This window comes from Zeugodacus cucurbitae, chromosome 4 (assembly GCF_028554725.1).
Source record: "Zeugodacus cucurbitae isolate PBARC_wt_2022May chromosome 4, idZeuCucr1.2, whole genome shotgun sequence".
Taxonomy (NCBI): domain Eukaryota; kingdom Metazoa; phylum Arthropoda; class Insecta; order Diptera; family Tephritidae; genus Zeugodacus; species Zeugodacus cucurbitae.
The window spans coordinates 40598226-40620615 of record NC_071669.1 but is presented as its reverse complement, the minus strand read 5'-3'; the positions used below and the strand labels follow the sequence as shown (position 1 = coordinate 40620615).

The window sequence follows — 22390 nt, the reverse complement described above, 5'->3', positions numbered from 1 at the left end:
TGACTAAGAATTACTATTAGCAATACCGAATAAATGCAGAAAAAACGGACGAACAACGTTAACAAAAGCGAATACGTAAAAACATATAGTTATATACGTACTTCGTGCCTGCCACATACATGGTATGTATACATACATATATACTTTTATAAATATGTACACAACAAACATAAACAAAGAATGATAAGATAAGTATTATATCTCCTGAAGTACAACAAAATTTCCGATTGGCTAATTTAATGCTGGCCTATCTGGCGAAAATAACAATTTATCAACAATAATTGCTGATTTCAAAAGTATCAATCAGCGAAATTCAAAATTTATAAAATGTTTTGTGAAAATCAACATAACTAATAAATTTAACACTTACACAATAAATTGCGGCTTCACAGTTTGTTCTGCTCCCTCTGCCTCGGCGTCTGATATGTCCACCCATTCGTCACTGTTGTCACTTGTCGTGCCGCAATGCGTTTGAGTATAGTTCTTTGCGCCAACGGGCTCATCACTATTCTCATCACTGCCATTATTATTTAACCCGCCGATGCGTCCGGAAATGCTTGCACTTGACTTATCCGCTGTCGATGACTGCCTTGAGCCCAGACTGCCCGTGCCATAGAGCATACTCGCCGTCACAGACATCTCGTATAGACTATTCGTTTTGTGATCTGATGAAATGGTAAGCGTCGAACCGCTACTACTTCCCGTCAAATGGCCAACGACAGTACCGTTACTAATACGACGGTATTGGGCGATACTCTCGTAGCAATTGGAGTTGAGCGAAATGTTATCACTAACATATTTTGTTGTAGTTTGGTTTGATTTTTGTGTTGCATTGCCAGCAGTTTGCACCGATTCGTAACAGTGCGAACCTTTAATGGTGTCATAGATATTCTCATCATCGGCGTAGTAGTGATGCTCGTCGTCATTATCATCCATACCAGGGATTGTGCTATTGCTGCTGCTCTTGCTACAACCTAATCGACTGGTAAGTGTCTTACTGTTTTCTCGAAGTGTAACTGCATTCTTGTTTGCCGACTTGGGTGACCGCTTGCCTGGCATTGGTGATTTGGGCAGACGGCGTTTCGGTTTCGGCAGCTCTGGCAGTTCGTCGTTGGTATTACGCACGTTTCCTCCACCGATGGAGATTTGTTGCATCAGCTTGACGCCTGTACTGCTGGAAGTGCTATCGTTCGAAGGCACTGCGGCCATAGAAAGTGCGGGTGGTATGTCCGGGGGAGGCTCGCAGATCTCATAGCCATCGTACAAGGGTTTGCTGGTACTAAGTATTGCAGTAGCAGCCGCTAAAGTTGCTTGCGTAGTTTGTTCGGCAGAGCCCGCTATGGATTCATAATCAGCCAAGAGTGCGACATTTGTGGCCTCTGCCACGGTAGCCTTAGCTGAGGCTGTAGCTTCATCCACTGTTTGATAAATGTCCTCAAATAGTTCACTACTGTCTGCTGATGGCTCAGTGAGTTTTAAGCTTTCTTCCGATTCTTCATTTGTTGCCTGCATCTTCTTTACTTGTGCTGCCGCTAAACTGTTGTAGAGAAAAGATTTTGGTGGTGTATGTATAGCGGTACTTTGTGGTGCTGTGTTGGTTGTTGTTGTTAAGTGTTCTTCTGTGGTATCAGTCTGTCCAGCAATGGGTTCGTACATTGGCTCAGTCGCAGCCGCTGTGTCTTCTGTCGTTTTAAAACCTTCAAGTTCCACCAAAAATGGTTGGTCGATTTGCACACTTAATGGACGTACCAATTCGCTGTAGTCACATTGCTGACGCAGTAGTGCTTTTTGTTCCATTAGCAGGTGTTCACCCTCAATACTGTTGACTAGAGAGACATTCACCGCCTGTGTCACAATCAATTTATTGTTGGCAACTTGCTTGGTGCTCGACTGGAATACGAAGGAGTTATTCGGCAGCACACGTTTTTCAAAGTCATCCTCTGGTGAGAGTACAAGACCGGAAACATGTTCATCGTTCTGTTCGGTTGCGAGATCTTTTAATTTATGATCGATGATTTCGAGTGCATCGAGTAACATGGATTCTGGTTCAAGTGTCAGTGCGGCTGTATTAACGATATTTATAGTTTTGTTGACCTCTTTGATCGCTTCAGTCTCTGCCGTAAGGGCCGCTGTTGTTGTTGTTTCTATAGTTATTACTGCGTCTTCGGCTAACTCAACCGCTGGTCGCTTGATTTCTTCAGCGATTGTAGTCGACTGCATCGGCTGCTTCGACGACAGTTTTTTGTTACTGTTGCCGCCAAGAAATGGTGACCTAAAACGGAACTTTTCATAAATTTTCGCGTACTTGTGTTTGCGTTGCTTGGCCTTCTCATCGTTGACGTCGTCGATTTGGTCATCACTCGAAACGATGTTCTGCGTTTGTTGTATATTCTCTTTTGCTGGCATATCGCTCGTCGTTGGAGTTGTAATTGTTGCTGTTGTTTTTCTGCTATCTACGCTATCTAATGTTTCCAGTGCTGCACCAATCGTGGGAATGCTAAGCTCTGCTTTTGTGGTGGCCTCCGTTATTGCTTCACTTGCAACGGTTTTAATTGCATCTGCAGCTGGCGTCGCCTCAATGCAAATCGTATTGCATTCCATGTCGTTGGCTTTTTCGTTGTATTCTACTTTTTTCGCATCGATTCTCACATCACTAACGCTAGTTATGATCATCTCTTGCGTAGTGCCGCTACTGAGGCATTCATCAAAAACACGTGTACTGTCAACAATTTGCTTTAGAGCACCTCCTTGCCGTTGGTCAACTTCATTAAATGTTTTTGCGTCACCAACGTTGCTGTTCCTACCGTTATTGTATAGCCCGTACGTGCTTTCCACATTTTTTGTGTTTGGCACGTCCACCTGCGTCATGCCCATCGAGTAGTTCCCGATTGCTTGTTCGTATGCTTCCAGCGGTGTTTTCGACTCTTCGGTTACCACTTCTAACGGCGGTGAGAGCGGCAACGACAATTGCGCCTTCTTTAGTTCCAGCTTCAGCTGCAGCTCATTTGATGTTGTGGGGGTGACATGAAGCTTAAAGTTTCTAGACACACCACCACTACCAACATTTTTATTCAGACTATATTGTTGCGCTCTGTTAAGTTCGCGCAGCTTTTGCAGTACATGTGCACTTTTGGCTGGTACCGCAGGCTTAGAGGCTTCAGGATTTCCTTCAAATTTCATTATGTTTCGCTGCACAGTCGATGAACGCAAAGGGGTTCCATCCGAATCGCGCGTACTCCGCCCTGCGCTGGGCAATATGCGTTTGTTAATATCTAAGGCAGCGTTCGGGTTCTCCACCACTTTGTAAACATGCCCGCCGCGTGACATCAGCACGCCATTCTTGCGCTTCACTTCTTCGAGCAGCTTTTTGTCTTTTTGTATCATTTCATTAAATTGTTGTGTTAATTTGGCAACTATATTGCCGCCCCCGCCCACCAAATTCGCGGCACTACCTCCAAAGCCACCATTGCCATTGTTGAAGCTACCGCTATCCCGTTGACTCATTTTTCGGGGTGCATGATATGTGCGCGTATGTGTTTTAAAACTGTATTTGCGTGCGGATGCTGAGGACGATGAGGAGGAGGCGGTACGACGCGCGCTGCGCCCCCCTGTATGCGCGCCACTCGTTATCGAACCCGAAGTTGATAGTGTTAGCGAACTTGATTTATTCGAATCGCTACTACTGCGTTTCGCCACCGACGTATTCGCTGTTTCGCATTGCGCGTTTCGCTTACGACTGGCCGAAAGACGAGGTGAATTGTTGGCAGCAAGCGTATCAGTATCGGAAGACTCGGCAGGGTGATCGCGCCACTCCAAAGGGGTGGTCGGTGTTGTCGGCTCGGTACCATTTGTTGTTGTGACGCGCGCTGCGGTGTTTGCTCTTTCGCTGATAACAATTGCGTCATTTGATAACGTTGTGCCTTTTTCATGGCCAATACGGCTATTTACCGTTGCCATTTCTGAATGCTCGCGACGCTTTGTCACCATGTCTTGCCTTTTCAGCCAATGTATGCGCTCACCGCGGTCACTCGCCTGCACTGCTGGAAAGTGCGCATCGTCGTCTCGCGTCTCACTGCTAACGATGCCGGCGGTGACGCGCCGCGCACTTTTGAGACGCATGCGCGCCTCGCGCGTCAAATGTTTGGCTGCTTGTTCGGCCGTTTTGTACTTATAAAAGTTGTCCTTCTCCCGATGTAAATAGTCGATCTCCGACGCGTGTGCTGATACAGCTGCAGCTGGCTCACTATGGATGCCAACCTGTGTGCAGTCGTGTAGACTATGCGCGCGTTTTTGGCTTAAGCCAATGTCTTCGTCCGCACTCGCCGAAGATTCCACTGCCCCCTTTGCTGCGTTCACTAAACAGCCAATTGATTTTGTTAATTTGTTCGCTTTGCTGTCACTTAGTGAGTTTTGTCTGCGCGTTGCGTCCTCACTAGCGCTAATGCGTTTATTCCACAAGTGTCGCAAACTTTGAACGCCTGGAAATTCGCGTGGTGTGACGTCGCGTTCCGTCGCACTCGTCGAAGTCTGTGTTTGTGGCGATAATGATTTGGCACGACTCCCTGTGTGCACTTCTCTCCCTTCAGCTACTCCTCTACTCCCTGTGTCCGGCTGTTCACTTTGCGTTATATAGGATTTATTTATTTGTTTTGTGTTGCCACCTCGAAACCAACTGAAAAGTGTCTTTGCCTTTGATGGCGATGAATTTGGTGTGGTTGAGTTTGTTGTAATTAATGCACTTTGATTTGCATCTTCAATAGCAGGCTTGGCCGTAGCCAACACTGCTGCATCGAATGTGGTCAACATTGTTTTGGTTTCGTTTGCACTGTCCAACATTTTGCTCTTCGTTTTCGTTATTAAACACTATTTGCACTAAGTTTTTGTTGTTGTTGTTGTGTTTGTTTATTTGATTAGCTATCAGCTCACGTTCTTTGGTGTTGCATATTTCGCTTTGGCAGCAATCACTTCGGTTGCAGATGACAGCCACTGCACAAGTGGCTGACGATCCACCGGAGACTTGGCAGTGTGCGACAAACCTGCAATTAAAAACAAAAGAGAAAGTCAAGACATGCTCGTAAATAAATACATATTTATATTTTGTTAAATTGCTATTTTAACTTAAATTACGTTTCATAACAATTTCGTAAAAGTTTATTGTTCAGGTAGATTTTGTTTCGAAAAATAAAGATTTTTTTTAATTTCGACGAAGAATATTATTGATCTACAGGACGAGTATTCATTATTTGTTTCTAAATAGGGTAAGAACCAGATAAGCGAATACATCTGAGTTCGACTGACCAATCGTGAGAATAAAAAAAATATTTAGAGCGAAGGAGTTCCTCGAATGTCACAATTCGCCAAAGAAGTTTGTCGTGGAACCATGATTTGACATTACGGCAAGAACCCTTAGCTTTATATTATATAAAGGGAACCATTAACTTGCCAATTACCGTATACAATGAGTGGGAAACAGCTTTCGAACCCATTTACACATAGCTTTAACCATTACATATTACAATACCAATTTAATTTAACATTTCATCTAGAGGGTATTAGCTTATGTGATTATGCAATAATTTGAAATATTATAAACTAAATATGAAAAACGCTGTTTGCATACTAAACAGCGGATAGTGTTCAATCCACGACATATCGCTAAAACTCAGCAATATCACAACAACAATACTGGCAAGAAGCCATGAAATTATTATTATAGCTTTTGAATACTAATCAATAACTTATATACGATATAAAAATTTGAGTATGCCAAATTATTGTTGTATTAATATACATATATTGAAGACATTGATATTTTGATAGACTGAATGACGACACTTTGGAATTTTTATCATATATCTCGCAATCAGTGGCGAAGAGTAAAATAACTAATAAATAAACGTTATTTTTAAAATATATACTTAACGAGTTATATATAGAATGTAATCAATAGAAGTTTTAGTCAACCAAGTGTCAACTGTTTTCGGAGTGTGTTTGACAGAAACACACATTAGTAACAGACGTCTTAAATGGATGGAGGTGAAGACATAATTACTATGAAAATTTGACATTTCGTTTCATATACATATATCGTTCATCGTAGAGCCATCAAGTTTTTTCATGATAGTGCTTTGTTCGTTTTGCCACACTCCAAATATCGGCGTTCTCAAATTTTCATGTTTGTTCCACCCCAACTTTGTCATACCTTATATCTTTCGTAACATGATATCTTGCCTTGCATACATCTGTATAAAAATGCTCATCACATAATATTTATGAACAGTAAATCCCAATTACCAACGCTAAAAGTATTATTTATTCTTTACGTAATAAAATAACACTATTAAATTGTAAAATGTCATTCAGCGCTAACTATTGTTTGAGTTCGTGTTATTTTCATGGAGACATAACGGAAAACAAGAAATAAATTAATTTAATAAATACATAGCTATAAAATCAATCGAAAAGCAAACAGATAAAGCATCGAAGCATTTACAACTCTGATGACCAATAAAATACATACATATAGATATATAAATATACTATATAGTGTATTGATAAATTTCATAAGCCGATTAGCACACGTGAGCGTGGAACGTGCCCGAAGCGAAATGTGATAAATTGGACGTTTTCTTTACATACTTTGTAATGAAAACATATTTGCTGATTCATTTAATTTTTTTGGAAGAAGGTTTCGCCTGGAAAACCTTCAAAAAACTTCTTTTTTCCAATTATTCTTTTCGATATAGTCTTGTACTAGCCCGCTAATTCTGTCAGACAACATTGGTGCAATGAGTAACGTATATCTAAAATTTTCATATGAAATATACTAGACCGGAGACATATGACTTCTTAGATTCACCACTCCGCTAACTATTTCTCCAAAAAAATGTACTTTAGAGATGAGCTATATGACAAGAGATACATTAAATAGGTATAATCCCATCTCTATGTGCTTCATTGCAAAAGTTTGTTCGCTTGGCTACTCTCCAACTTTTGACGAGAAAGGTCAGCACCTTTATTAGTTACATACATTAATACAAACTTTGAAACAAATCAGTGGGAATGTCTTTGTAGTCAGTAGAGCGAATACACTTTCCCTTCCAGGTAAGTCACAAGAGAGGCTATAGGGAAATTCTGACAGCTGTGCAAACAGAGTTGCTGTCATAAATATTTACCAACACAAGTAGATATGTGTGCCTTTCATACATTTGTACATCCTCAGAGGGGATTGCCTCATTAAAAGTCACCTGATTAACAATTCGTGCCAATTGCGGTTCATGAGTGTCAATATAAAAATTATATTTAAAAGTATGCGCATGAATTTAGTATATGTATGTGTGCTTACGATCTTTGCGATCTTTGTTTATAAGTCCTAAAAAACCTTTGACAGCATGCGAACGTGGCTTTAAAGTTTAAACAAATCTTTTATGTGTAAGAATGATAAATAAATATATGCATAATTTGTATTCCTGATAACTAACACTGGTCTACATAAATACTATATAGACCTTTTGAACTGCATCTGGGGATAGATGACAGATGACAGTTGACAGACTTGGCGGCTATAGATTCACCACTCCTATTTGTATTTACTCCTATTTCGATATGTATCCTCAATGATGATTGATATAATAAAATCTAATGAAAATTTAAATATCCGATTTAAAATTTTGTTTTCAAACTGTAGCATAATCATGTCAAAGGATTTTTGTGTAATGTGGACCAAATTGGTCGAATAGTATTCAAAGTCAAATCGATTTCTCTCCGTTTCGCACTGAACCAAGATATACTTAAAAAAACAGTTTTGTATTGGTTGAAATGGCGTTAGCAGTTTGAGAGTTATGCAGTTTGAATTATTCAATCTCGTATATCTCGATTAATTTGAAGGGTTATAAACATCCGTTAGGTGCATAAAATGGTTCTACTCCATGCTTGCGAGAATTCAAAATATAAATATATAAGCAGCCGAAATATATTTTAATATCTATCCATTATTTATATTTAAAACTAAATTCTTAAATCAGCTTTAGTGGCGTGAGAAGACAAATCTGCTTATGCTGCTGCACAGTGTTAATTATCTACTTATTGCGGTGATCACGTATGACTTTAATTTTGTTTATATTTTGTATGCATCACGTAGCAAATTGCCAACAATGAAATTCTTGAAACAAATATCTACCTACCTACTTACGTAGCTACCTATGAATGTATGTATGTCTGTATGCCTTTACTATACCATTATATTCTTATAGGTTTATACAAGTTTACCTCTCTGCTTACCTATATTCATCATTGCGACAAATAAAAAATAAAAAAAATTGTATATGACTTCGTGTGACATACTAACAAAAATTAACATCCAGCACATTCTTTTAAATTATTAAACTAGAAAAAATTGCTGGGGATTCCCTAAGCGGAAGAATCTTGCTCATTGTTTTTCCTGTTTCGGTTTCCTGAGAGTACTAATTAGTAAATGTAAAACACCTGTCGTCTGTAAAGCACTAAATCATTCTGCAGGTTGAACTATATTCTCTTCCAATTATGTACTCAATACATAAAAAAATTATTATACTAATAACAATTTAACAATTTGTGGAGTAGTGGGGTAATAGCTTAGATATAGCATGTTTTGATATTTTTGAAGTAACAATTGCTCAATAAATTGTATGGTCTCATTGATATATTCATATTGTGACAAATTTCAATTGTTTAATATATCATTTGAAGCACCTATGTATGCTCGCAAAATCTAGCTTTTCTTCAAAAATGATTTCTAAATTGTTGTCTTAATGTCTTAACTTAAGTTCAGAGTTTGTAAACTATTTGAAGAAAACCTTTGAAATTATTTGTCAAATATATTATAAATATTATCGGAACAATCAGAGTTGACAGACTCGCGAAAGAATAATTCTGTAGAAGGCGGATTTTCTGACATATATTTTCCTGTTCCGCATACGCCAGTTATTTTTTCACTTTCAGGCAAAATATTTATTAAAAGAAGCCTTCATTATATAGATTAGTTCTAATAATTACCAAGCAATGCCAGTTGATGATCAATCATACGTTCGTACGTAAGCCATTGGTACAAACGTAAACAGGTTCGTTCGTCGTTGATGAGACTATTTCTGAATGGAATTTCAGTGGCAATCGATAACTTTCACCAATACCCCACGGCCAGTAAATAGCTAACAAACAACCGGAATTAGACGGCCTACTCTTTCGCCCAACAAAGTTGATTTTGTTTTCTAAATATTTTGGAATAAGTAAATATGGAAAATTTGAAGAAAAAAAAAAACAAATCAACAATTTACAAACACAGTAACACACATACATTTATAAAGCAGAAGCAACCTTACAACCCACCAGTTCGTCAGTTAATAAGCGTCTCATCGCACAAAGCGTTGTGCCGCCCGCCGTTGGAACAGGAGCATCACACAACCCGTTGTGGACTTATTAAATTATACGCTTTCTTGTTGTCAGCGCTATTAGTCGACGCCTTGTAATGCCAAATTGAAAAGAGCCGGTGAGTCGCTTGAAGCTAGTAAGAATACGCAAAGCCATACATATATACACACACATTTTCTCTCGTCTGCTGTCAACTGGTCTTGCAAAGCCGAAACCATAGTAATGACACGCATACACCAAATTCAAGTAGGTTGACTAGGCTGAGAGATAGCTTCATTGGCTGTGCCAGGTAAATTGTTCGGAATGCAAAGCGTGAACATAGTTCAATAGTTCGTTGCTGCGCGAAGCAAAACTGTTACGTTTTTCCTTTATTTTGAGAGAAATGCTGTGACTTTTTACTTTTTTTTAACTGTTAATTTCAAAATGTATGTATATATGTATGTGCGCAACAAAAGTATATAAGCAAAGTCATTTCTTTGTTGTTGCGAAAGTGGCCTATTTCTAGAGTTTCACAAAAAGCTCACAAGATAAACAAAAAGGTGCTAATTCTAAGGCATTCTACAGTTTTTTGTCAACCCTTTTTACGATTTCTATAGTTTCTCTTTTTTCTTGGTTAGCCATATTGGTATGCAAATTTCAATGAACAGCCATGAGTCGCATGAAAAGATTTTACATGCGACCATACATAAATGTGCGTCTGACAAACACTGACCATAAATATGGTAGTCGAGACGAATGAATGCCTTATAAATATTTGATTATTAAAAGATACAATGAAAATCTTCAATAGTGTTGCTTATTTTTCTCTTTCTCTCAGACAATCATAAAAATGTTTATATACACTTGTATTGCTGAGTAAAGGTAGGTAGGAAAAATTGGTAGGAATAAAAATGTACAATTTTTTCGACGTTTAGTATATTCTTAAATAAATTTGGTTAAAAAACGAATAACCTTAATATTATCTCATTTCATTGTCGAAATAAGAATATTTTTGTTTTGGAGTTCATTCAAATTTCTATAAAACTAGCCTAAATAATTAAATATTTTGTTTCTATATAGTTTTTGAATACAAAACACAAAACACAGTTATTCTCTAAAGTTATTTCATCACATACCTATATACATACATATATCGTTTCCGTAAAACCGATTGTATGCTAGTCAATCTATATGTTTGTTTTGCTTAACATGAGAAGTTTGATACTAATTTATGAACAATTATTTTCAAATAAATTAGTTTCCTTGAAAGCACACCTCGTTTTAGCAGCTGAGGAACCGCGCCTATCAACAGCAACTCATTTTTGCAAAATATAGAATTTATGTACTATTTCGACCTTGAATCTTATGTTAGCCATTGCGTAATATTAAATTGATATTTAAGTATACGGGATTGATGTATTGTGCATATGTGAATCAAGAGGGCATATCCCGAGTTCGAACGCTAATTAATATTATTCTCTCATCTTGACGGATAGCAACAAGGCAAAGTGTTGGAGAGAGGTAATTAAGGAGACATATGGGTACTAAAAGAAGCGTTGAGATATTTCATTATTGAGATATCCATTATTGGTGGCAAATTGGGGCATAACACTCAGTACAAGTTTTATTTTAAAATCTTTCTAACTGCTGTAATTCATTCAAAATTTTATCTATAGGTATTTATTATATAATAAGTATTATTTCCAATCTAAAAAATTAAAGAGCGCAAAATTTGTAGTAGCTTTTATTTATTATTTTAAAATTACTGAAAAGTATTAAACATATATGTTAAGATAAAAAAAAAAAATAATATGCTTTCTTCACTTCTCATATAAACGACTATTTGTTATTTGGATATTATGTTTTCTCATTTCTCTCAGTAGTTATCTTTTGAACAGACGTTCTTAAATAAAGTTTAGTGTCTGCTAGGCACGTGTCGTTTGCTAATTTGTTTATAAAAGAATAATGAATTAGAAAGCTATTGTTTAAATCTTATGCAAATTTTAGACGTGTATAGTATCAACAATTATCGACTAGCAACGTTCACTATTGTATACCGATTTCTTCATAATCATTCATAGCATTGCCACTATCATCAGCACCTGCTTTTGACACATTAACGCATTTTCACCCGTCATCAATAACATACATACATACATGGAGGGGAAATACAAAAGGTTTTACGTGCCTTGTAGGAAAATGTTCCGGTTGAAAACTGATTCATACTACTCCAATTGAATATGAAGCTCCTTTGACATATTATTCAAACATTTTCACAAGTTTTCTTAAAATACTCTTATCAATTTTAAATTTTGTTTAGTAATAACTCAAATATTTTTTGTTGGGTCACTACGCATACACGTATATGAACGTAAACTCGTATTAATTTAAAAAAAATCTTGTTGCAATAGTATATACGCCATAAATGCAACTACTTTACCAAAATCGAGGTTGTTCTTAAATTTTGTATTGGAGAATTCTTTCAATTGTATTACTACTGTAGTAAAACTGTATGTTCATAAACTTTCAAAAAAAGGATAAATTCATGAATATTAAAAAAAAAAACACTCACTCTGGATGAAAATTACCTGAGTTACTTTAAACTTTTGTTAAAATATATGCCAAAAAATCCTGTTCTAATCCTTTTCAAACACGAATTTTAATGGAGTTTGTATCAATAAAGAAATTAAACAAGTCCGAATGAATTTTTATTAATTTGAAGGATATGTTATTTTTAATCTACTTCATCAGGAATACATCTGTAAGTTTTAACATACATTTCTCCAGAAATAAAGAAACCGAATTTGGAAAACTCCAATATCTCTTTCGTATATTTTGTAGAAATTGATTTATAGTAAAGTGTAGTGAAGGTACTTTATTAATTTTTATGTTAAATTAATGTAAATACTGTAGTACTGTAATAATGTCAAATATTAAAATCTCACGATTCTCGAGCAAATTTCATAAAAAATCATTACTTCTTCAAATTCAGGAAGATTTTTGTTAGGAAATACAATTAACGGGTGGACACTGTAAGTGCGTTCAACTCAGATCATAACATCATAAAATCTCTCTAAGATTAAGCAACTTTCTTTTAACCATGTGTTTTCCCTACTACATGCATGTGTCTGAGGTTGTAGTTATATTATTTCGCATCAAAAAATTGTATATGCATCTTGGTATGTATGTATGTATGTATATCGCAAAATATTGACACTGCCTGACAATTTATTGACACTCTTAAGACGATTATTCTAAAGATATTTGCGTTTTTATTTCTTAGCTATACCTGGTATATAAAGGGTGTATTTTTATACTCTCTCGACAAAAGTTGCTAAGAGAGTATTATAGTTTTGTTCACATAACGGTTGTTTGTAAGTCATAAAACTAAACGAGTTAGATATAGGGTTATATATATCAAAATGATTAGGATGACGAGACGAGTTGAAATCCGGATGTCTGTCTGTCCGTGCAAGCGATAACTTGAGTAAAAATTAAGATATCTTAATGAAACTTGGAACACATGTTGCTTGGCACCCTCAGGAGGTTGGCAAAATCGGACCATTGCTACGCCCAAAAAATGGCGAAAACCAAAAACCTATAAAGTGTTATAACTAAGCCATAAATAAAGTTATAAAAGTAAAATTTGGAATAAAGGATCGCACTAGCAAGGGGCATATTTGGATGTAATTTTCTTGGGGATGTGGGCGAGGCTCCAAATCGGTTATTTGTATATATCTCGCAAACCAATAAAGCTATATAAACCAAACTTTCTGCAGTCGATTCTTTTACGTACCGCACCACACACCATGAAAATAGTTGAAATCGGATAATAACCACGCCCACCTCCCATACAAAGGTTAGGTTGAAAATTACTAAAAGTGAGTTAACTCACTAACGAAATAATAGCAGAAGGAAGCTGCACAGAGATTTTTTTACAAAATGTAAAATGGGCGTGGCATCGCCCACTTATGAGTCAAAAACCATATCTCAGGAACTACTCGACAGATTCGCAACCACGACAACTTCCCATATAACTCATTTTTGAATTTCATCTTATTCCTTCACTTGATAATATATACATAAGGAACCAATGAAGATAGCGAAATAAAACTTTACACAAATACTGTATATGATCTGTGGCATCCCTTGTGAAAAAATTGTCGAAATCAGACTATAACTTTTCAATGCCCCGGATATCGAATATGAAGAACTCAGTGCCCCGTGGTAACTTTTCACCGAAAATTTCGGTAAATCTCTCAGTTATCTTAATTTAATTCATAGGAAATATATTTCTTCTAATAGTGTGTCTCTGTACCAGAATAGGTTAAAATCGGGTCATAACTTCCCTTATATATGAATATATGAGAATACCTAATTATAGGATTTTCAAAAATACGATGAGCTTAATAGCTTATAAATCGCTTAATATCTGAAATATATTAATGCCGAATATATGAGTCAAATTGTGTGTTTTCTTAGAAAATATAGCAATAAACTGCGAGAGTATAAAATGTTCGGTTGCACCCGAACTTAGCCTTTCCTTACTTGTTATACGTGGGGTTTTCAATGAGGCAATACTCTTTTCAGAGTAGGTCTTTTTGACAACTGTTGATGTATACTCAATTTGATTTGCCATTCCATAATGAACAGACTTACTCCGTAACAAAGTTTCTTGGAGGGGCCGCATTGCTGTAAAAGTGGTCGGAAATTTGACCTCTCTGCTGAAATTTTATTTATTTTAAAATTTATTTGCCGAAATTAGTTTTTAAAACATAATGACAAACCCTTATATTTATAATAAGGCTAAATTCGTTTTGCATAATAATCGTTTCATATCCTCTTCAAAATCATATGTATGAAAAAGACCCTTTATGTATGTGTATTTTTAATCACATATTCAAAATAAAATATAAATTCGCTATATACTCGTTAGTACACAAAAACATAATTCTACAACAACAACAGTGAATGTCAATTTTTAGCAACCGAATCGGTCTTTATTGGCCACCTTTTGTGCAGGTGTGGCATTTGTGTATTTATTTACTTCACCACAGACAAATATACAGCCATACATAAATACATAGGGGTATAAAAAGCTTTTGTGAGTTCAATATTCGCAGCTCACTTTGGGTGTGTGAGTTTTATCGCGAAGTTTTGATGACAGCAAAATTGAAAGATGTTCGCAGTTGAATTGTTGAAGATTTTATTGAATTTTTTACACATTTGTTTACATTTGAAGAAAAAATTATTAAAAGCAAATATCACTACTAAACTGTGAAGTGTTTATGCTTGTTTGGAGAAAGTTATGGGTTTTCTTCTCGCACAAAGTGTCGCTTTTTGTCGCAGCTTATTTATTTGTTGTTACTTTTGTCACTTAATCATTATTTGTCACAAATTGCGGCATTTGTTTGTTCGCCGGTGTATTGTGTACTTAACCTGCAACTGACCAAATATTATGTAATTTGTATGAGTTTGTTATCTCTTCAAGTAATATGGGATGCGATTCTTGCATAAAACTTACACAATTTATATATTGGTAAAATCAGCTTTGTTTTTTCTAAGTAACTCATAGAATCCAGTCGGACGAGAAGAAAATAAGTTACAAATAAAAAAAAAAATCTCTAAAGACAAACACTAAAAACATGTTACAGAAGGATGTACTCAGATTGATATCAAAAATGGAAAATGGGCGTGGCACAGCCCACTTGTGTGTCAGAAACTACACCTCTGGAACTTCTCGACCGATTTCAACCATATTTTATACATAGTAGTATTTTTCTGATGTTACGGTAACCTCAACCTATAACATATAATTCATCTCAAATTTCATCTGCTACGTTCGCTTTTTTAGATGTAAATGAAGCGAGTGTAAATATCGACATACAATTGGGAACAAACACTGAATTGGAGATGTGTCATCGCTCGTCTAACAACTTTTGAACGTATAAACATGGATATAATGTAGCTTGGTGGCGAAAATTGAAGTGGTCAAGAAATCCTCCAAAGGCTGTATATAATTATTGTCGGTGGTTTTTTCATATCATACCCAGAAAATAATTCGATTTTTTCGTATATTGCATTAAATAAGTAAATTTTGTTTGAGGGTGCAACAGGTTTATGGCAAGAAATGTGGTTAATGAAGGACGACACGAATGACGATTTTTCTCTTTTATTCTAGTATATTGTAAGGGACTCACTTTTTTTCTCTTTTCTAAATTTGTTGTATTAATTCATTGCGTTTCTTATTGAAGTTTAGGAACTATATGATCTTCAATTAAGAAGTAAGACAATTATTTTTTTTTGCCTTTCAATTAAAGTGGTTTTATATTACAATTACTATAATCCATATTACATATTCCATATCAGAACGGATGATAATTAGTAGTAGCATTTCACGGGAAAAAGTCTAAAACCCTAGTTGAGAAAGATTTCGTCTCACTAATTAAAAATGATTTCGATATTTTGCGCCTGATAATTCTGACGCTGTAATATTTAAGTTGTTGAAAATCAAAAAATTGTGTTTATTAATTTCATGAAATAGAAAGTTCAACATGTAAGCAAAACGAGTGATTTAAATCCTGATAAAAAAGAAATTCTCATAAATACTATTTAGTAAATATTTGCACATATGTTTAAAGTCTCTTGTTTTATTATTTTCTTTTTAGTGAAATATATAAACGCAAACGTGTGTGAAAAAGCAGAATTTAAGTATTCAGTGAAAATCGTTAAATACTTTATTTATTTGATATTCTGATTTGTTATCATTATGAAGTCATGCTCGTTAACTATTTAAATTTCCCCAGAGAAGTTTAATGGCAATTTTTTTTATAAACTGCACGCATTCTAGGCGAATAATCTTTATGCTATTCTTCACATTTGCATATTTGCGTGGAGATAGCACAGTGAGCAGCTGCCTCTGGCAAGAAATCTAGTTTCCGGAAATTATCTCACGTTCTTACCCCGCATAACTCTATGAGTGTCACGTAGTGAATTTCATTTGCCAGCAACATTTGTTCTCACTGTCATCCGCAGCAGCCAGTCAGTAACTATTTCACACACTTAATTAAGTTAATGTCTGTTGACAATTTTAACGATTTGCTAACGCTCATTTTGCCCGCAACTGTGCAAATACACACACATTTGTATGTTTGTGTGTGAACTTGTTAGGGAAATTAAATGCCAATAGCGCTATTGCCAACTAACTGTAAATCAATCAGCCTGGAGGCCTATGATTTCTTTTGTTTGACACAAGTAACCAATTTTGAATTAAATACATTTTACTAATTTATTTAAGTAAATATTAAAAAAATAAAAATCTAACAAATATATTAGAGAAATGGCACAAACAAATGACAAATTTTTCCAAAAGTGCAAGAAATCTCTACTGGTTCTACTTTCAAAAAATCCAGTGAAATGTGAACGTTATAAATATGCATACTTCGATAGTCAGACAAGCACACCAGAGACTCAAATATACACATCTATATACATTTGTCTTAAGAAATATTCAAAAACAACACTAATTTAAAACGATGCTGTGCTGCGGCTTTTGCCTTCATTTCATCGTCTTTTGGTTGACATGCAGAAGTTATTAACTCGTGCGTGTTTAACTCAGATATATTGGCTCTAAAATCAAATCAGCAAACATATATTCAGTCATTGGAGTTCATTTGCATTTGCAACTTGCGACGTCAGCGGAAGAGGGGCAATCCAAAAAATTGCCACTTAACACCATATAGAATTTAATTACCAAGCAGAAATCGAATGAAATGAGCATAGAAGATCAAAAAATTAATATGCAAGTATTTCATACATAAATAATGCGAATAAAAGAAATGAGGTGCGGCGAAATTTTGGAAAGTTTAGCATGACAATGGCGCAAAATGAATAAATTGCGCTTAGTGGAGATAAACTAATTTAAATCAGTTAAAAATTGAAAGTTTTTTCTACAATAGCGCTATTGCCAACTAACTGTAAATCAATCAGCCTGGAGGCCTATGATTTCTTTTGTTTGACACAAGTAACCAATTTTGAATTAAATACATTTTACTAATTTATTTAAGTAAATATTAAAAAAATAAAAATCTAACAAATATATTAGAGAAATGGCACAAACAAATGACAAATTTTTCCAAAAGTGCAAGAAATCTCTACTGGTTCTACTTTCAAAAAATCCAGTGAAATGTGAACGTTATAAATATGCATACTTCGATAGTCAGACAAGCACACCAGAGACTCAAATATACACATCTATATACATTTGTCTTAAGAAATATTCAAAAACAACACTAATTTAAAACGATGCTGTGCTGCGGCTTTTGCCTTCATTTCATCGTCTTTTGGTTGACATGCAGAAGTTATTAACTCGTGCGTGTTTAACTCAGATATATTGGCTCTAAAATCAAATCAGCAAACATATATTCAGTCATTGGAGTTCATTTGCATTTGCAACTTGCGACGTCAGCGGAAGAGGGGCAATCCAAAAAATTGCCACTTAACACCATATAGAATTTAATTACCAAGCAGAAATCGAATGAAATGAGCATAGAAGATCAAAAAATTAATATGCAAGTATTTCATACATAAATAATGCGAATAAAAGAAATGAGGTGCGGCGAAATTTTGGAAAGTTTAGCATGACAATGGCGCAAAATGAATAAATTGCGCTTAGTGGAGATAAACTAATTTAAATCAGTTAAAAATTGAAAGTTTTTTCTACAATAGCGCTATTGCCAACTAACTGTAAATCAATCAGCCTGGAGGCCTATGATTTCTTTTGTTTGACACAAGTAACCAATTTTGAATTAAATACATTTTACTAATTTATTTAAGTAAATATTAAAAAAATAAAAATCTAACAAATATATTAGAGAAATGGCACAAACAAATGACAAATTTTTCCAAAAGTGCAAGAAATCTCTACTGGTTCTACTTTCAAAAAATCCAGTGAAATGTGAACGTTATAAATATGCATACTTCGATAGTCAGACAAGCACACCAGAGACTCAAATATACACATCTATATACATTTGTCTTAAGAAATATTCAAAAACAACACTAATTTAAAACGATGCTGTGCTGCGGCTTTTGCCTTCATTTCATCGTCTTTTGGTTGACATGCAGAAGTTATTAACTCGTGCGTGTTTAACTCAGATATATTGGCTCTAAAATCAAATCAGCAAACATATATTCAGTCATTGGAGTTCATTTGCATTTGCAACTTGCGACGTCAGCGGAAGAGGGGCAATCCAAAAAATTGCCACTTAACACCATATAGAATTTAATTACCAAGCAGAAATCGAATGAAATGAGCATAGAAGATCAAAAAATTAATATGCAAGTATTTCATACATAAATAATGCGAATAAAAGAAATGAGGTGCGGCGAAATTTTGGAAAGTTTAGCATGACAATGGCGCAAAATGAATAAATTGCGCTTAGTGGAGATAAACTAATTTAAATCAGTTAAAAATTGAAAGTTTTTTCTACGCATAAATTATGTGTTGACTTCGCTAAAAGATTATGACAACCAATAAATTGTAACAGTTCCTCTAGAAAATTCTTTTGAATATTATATATAATATTCTGAATATATAAAATTCTTCTGTACGTGTGTACTACTCTTAAAAAGTTGGGCCGATTTGAATGAATTTTTTGTGGGTCTTCAGGTGGATTCGAGTATGGTATGTAGTTAACATTCGGTCCAATTTAAATATTATTAATTAAAATTAATTTTAAATTAATAAAATTTTTGATATTTTATATGTTACTGCATAGAAATCGCTTTTATAAAAATATAAAAATTTTTGGAAAATATTTTACAATGGACTGTCACTACAAAATCTTCAATCCAATTATGTATTAATCCCACTTTGTCCCAATACAACATACACTTTGTTTAAAATTCTAATAGCTTGAAATATCAGGCAGGACAACATCTGTCTGGTAGTTGTATATAAAATATTTTCCATATATGGCCTTAACAACTTCGTAGATTGTTTTCGAAAAAATATTTTTATGAATAAAATGCTATTTGTTGCTCATTAGACCTGCAATCGAGGACGTTTCACCGAAACCAATATATCGATACAATTTTAGAGTGAGATTTATCTTTTGCTTCCAAATAGGCTTCCCTATTTTTTCCAGCGAAAATACTTTTCATATCTGTGAATTTGGATTCATAGTCTTTTTCGGTACTGTATGAAATTTACCAATTCACTTACGAATAGTTGCTTCACTTGGCGAAAAGACATAACACTCTTAAAGGTTCTCCTGTTACCAGGAACATTGTTTGAAAAGTTGGAAGAAGTTCTTCGGAAATTTTGTTGAAAGAAGTTTTGTGATGAAAAACAGTGGGAAATAGGGGAATAAAAATAAATCGGACGTGAAAACCCTTTCCTTATGGGTAAGGTACACTTCTTTTACTAAACAAATTTGTTTTTGTCGTCGCTCCTTAGAATATTTATCCTCTTTTTTGCTTCCTCACATCCTGGCTGATCTAAATGATTTTAAAGCACAGCATACTAAATCTTTATGTTCGCAATTATTGAAGGTTCCTGGCTATTCGATTTGGAAGCTTGACTTTTTAGAAGCTACTGTAGACTGTTTGAGAACTAACTTCATTAAATTAAATTAAAATTAAAAAAAAATAAAATTTGCTGTCATCGTCTCCAACGACTAGAAAGGGTCCTCTTTAAAAATAGCTACAAAGCGACGATCAAGAAATTTATTCGCTTTTTGTAGCCTTTCACAAATTTCCCTGCTAGATTTCCACTTTAAAGCATTTATGAGACCTTCCTTCAATTTCTCAATGCCTCGAAGTAATTTCCCCTGCATTCTGAGCTGGGAACTTGCTGGGCTTGTTCAACGGAGCAATATGACTCGTGACCCATCTAGTATGTACAAACCAATAAGTAAAATAATGTTAAATATACAACAAAACATTTGTATCATAATTTATTTTTCAATATTAAATGTCTCATCAAAAGTCTACCTATTATTTTGAACAGATGTGTAGATGATTCTATAATGAATAGGCGGAATTAATACATCTCTTTTACAACGTGAGGTCAACTAAACGAAGACCTACACCTATTAGATTTCCCTATTAACTTTTCCTTTCTTTATTTTGGTCTTTATGGGCTCTGTTTAGGTCGAGCAAAATAGGTTATTCTTTTTTCACTTGCACGAAATTACCTGGAAGCTTCCTTGTAACCACTTTTATTTTATTTGAAAAGGGCACTAGATCATTTAATTATACATATATCCAAAATTTTTTATAATCAATTCATTATTATAACTTATTTTACGTAACCACTACTATACGCCAAGGATGAATACTTAAACGCTTTTCCTTCTTCTACATTCACCACTCTTTTGTTTTGGTCGAAATTTAAAAATTTTTACGGTGTTGTCAAAGCAACGTTTACACTAATAACAACGGTACACTAACACTTCTCCGGCTTTCTGTTCGAACAACCGCTCGCTAGCCAAGCGCTGGCAACAGCAACTAACCAATGCAACTAACTAACTGACTGACTGAATTCCACTTGCAAAAGCCAAAACACCCTCAAGTGCTGTGCATATGTCACGTTCGTATGTAAAGGGTGATTTTTTAAGAGCTTGATAACTTTTTTTAAAAAAAAAACGCATAAAATTTGGTTCTCTCTCATCGGTTCTTTATTTGAAACGTTAGATTGGTTCATGACATTTACTTTTTGAAGATAATTTCATTTAAATGTTGACCGCGGCTGCGTCTTAGGTGGTCCATTCGGAAAGTCCAATTTTGGGCAACTTTTTCGAGCATTTCGGCCGGAATAGCCCGAATTTCTTCGGAAATGTTGTCTTCCAAAGCTGGAATAGTTGCTGGCTTATTTCTGTAGACTTTAGACTTGACGTAGCCCCACAAAAAATAGTCTAAAGGCGTTAAATCGCATGATCTTGGTGGCCAACTTACGGGTCCATTTCTTGAGATGAATTGTTCTCCGAAGTTTTCCCTCAAAATGGCCATAGAATCGCGAGCTGTGTGGCATGTAGCGCCATCTTGTTGAAACCACATGTCAACCAAGTTCAGTTCTTCCATTTTTGGCAACAAAAAGTTTGTTAGCATCGAACGATAGCGATCGCCATTCACCGTAACGTTGCGTCCAACAGCATCTTTGAAAAAATACGGTCCAATGATTCCACCAGCGTACAAACCACACCAAACAGTGCATTTTTCGGGATGCATGGGCAGTTCTTGAACGGCTTCTGGTTGCTCTTCACCCCAAATGCGGCAATTTTGCTTATTTACGTAGCCATTCAACCAGAAATGAGCCTCATCGCTGAACAAAATTTGTCGATAAAAAAGCGGATTTTCTGCCACTGATTTTGGTAATAAAATTCAATGATTTGCAAGCGTTGCTCGTTAGTAAGTCTATTCATGATGAAATGTCAAAGCATACTGAGCATCTTTCTCTTTGACACCATGTCTGAAATCCCACGTGATCTGTCAAATACTAATGCATGAAAATCCTAACCTCAAAAAAATCACCCGTTATGTAACTGTCAATGTACTCGTACAAACGCAAGCACGCTCGTGAGTGGCAGCGGCCGCGACAAGCGATTATTGTAATTACTGACGCGGGTGGTTGTGGCACACTCGGGCGTATGTGTAACAATTGGCGGGCCGACTGTCAATAAAGCGAAATAACACTTGCTGCAGCTGCCATAACAGCGCACAAACAAAAACGCACACACACACACACACATACTCGTGCATACAATAATGACAATCGGAGGCACCGAGTGTTTGGTTAAGGTTGCCAGATGCGCGCCAGAGGCCTCCAGAGAGGGTGGCCGTTTGTATGCCATGCGAGTATTGAGTGTGTGTGGCGGCAGCAGTTGGGCCTCTGCAATTGTTAGATATTATTGATTGCTTTTGTTGTTGTGGTGTTGTAAATCGTATGCAAAGAAAATATTTATGCGAGCACTCTTATGTATTCCACTATAATTTTATACAATTT

At 35.5% G+C, this 22390-nt stretch overlaps 1 protein-coding gene across 3 annotated transcripts in view; it reads right to left on the bottom strand.

Annotated features, from left to right (window-relative positions):
• Positions 1-22390, bottom strand: part of LOC105214865 (rho guanine nucleotide exchange factor 15) — a 70216-nt gene that overhangs the window by 23477 nt on the left and 24349 nt on the right. For 2 of the 3 annotated variants that reach the window (XM_011188535.3, XM_011188536.3), the window contains exon 2: positions 371-5036. In XM_011188535.3, the coding sequence (XP_011186837.1) occupies positions 371-4836 (4466 nt within the window). In that variant the 5' untranslated portion in view covers positions 4837-5036. Of the gene's footprint in view, positions 1-370; positions 5037-20582; positions 20728-22390 lie in introns of those variants that run through there. The other variant, XM_029042086.2, reaches the window with a different exon arrangement.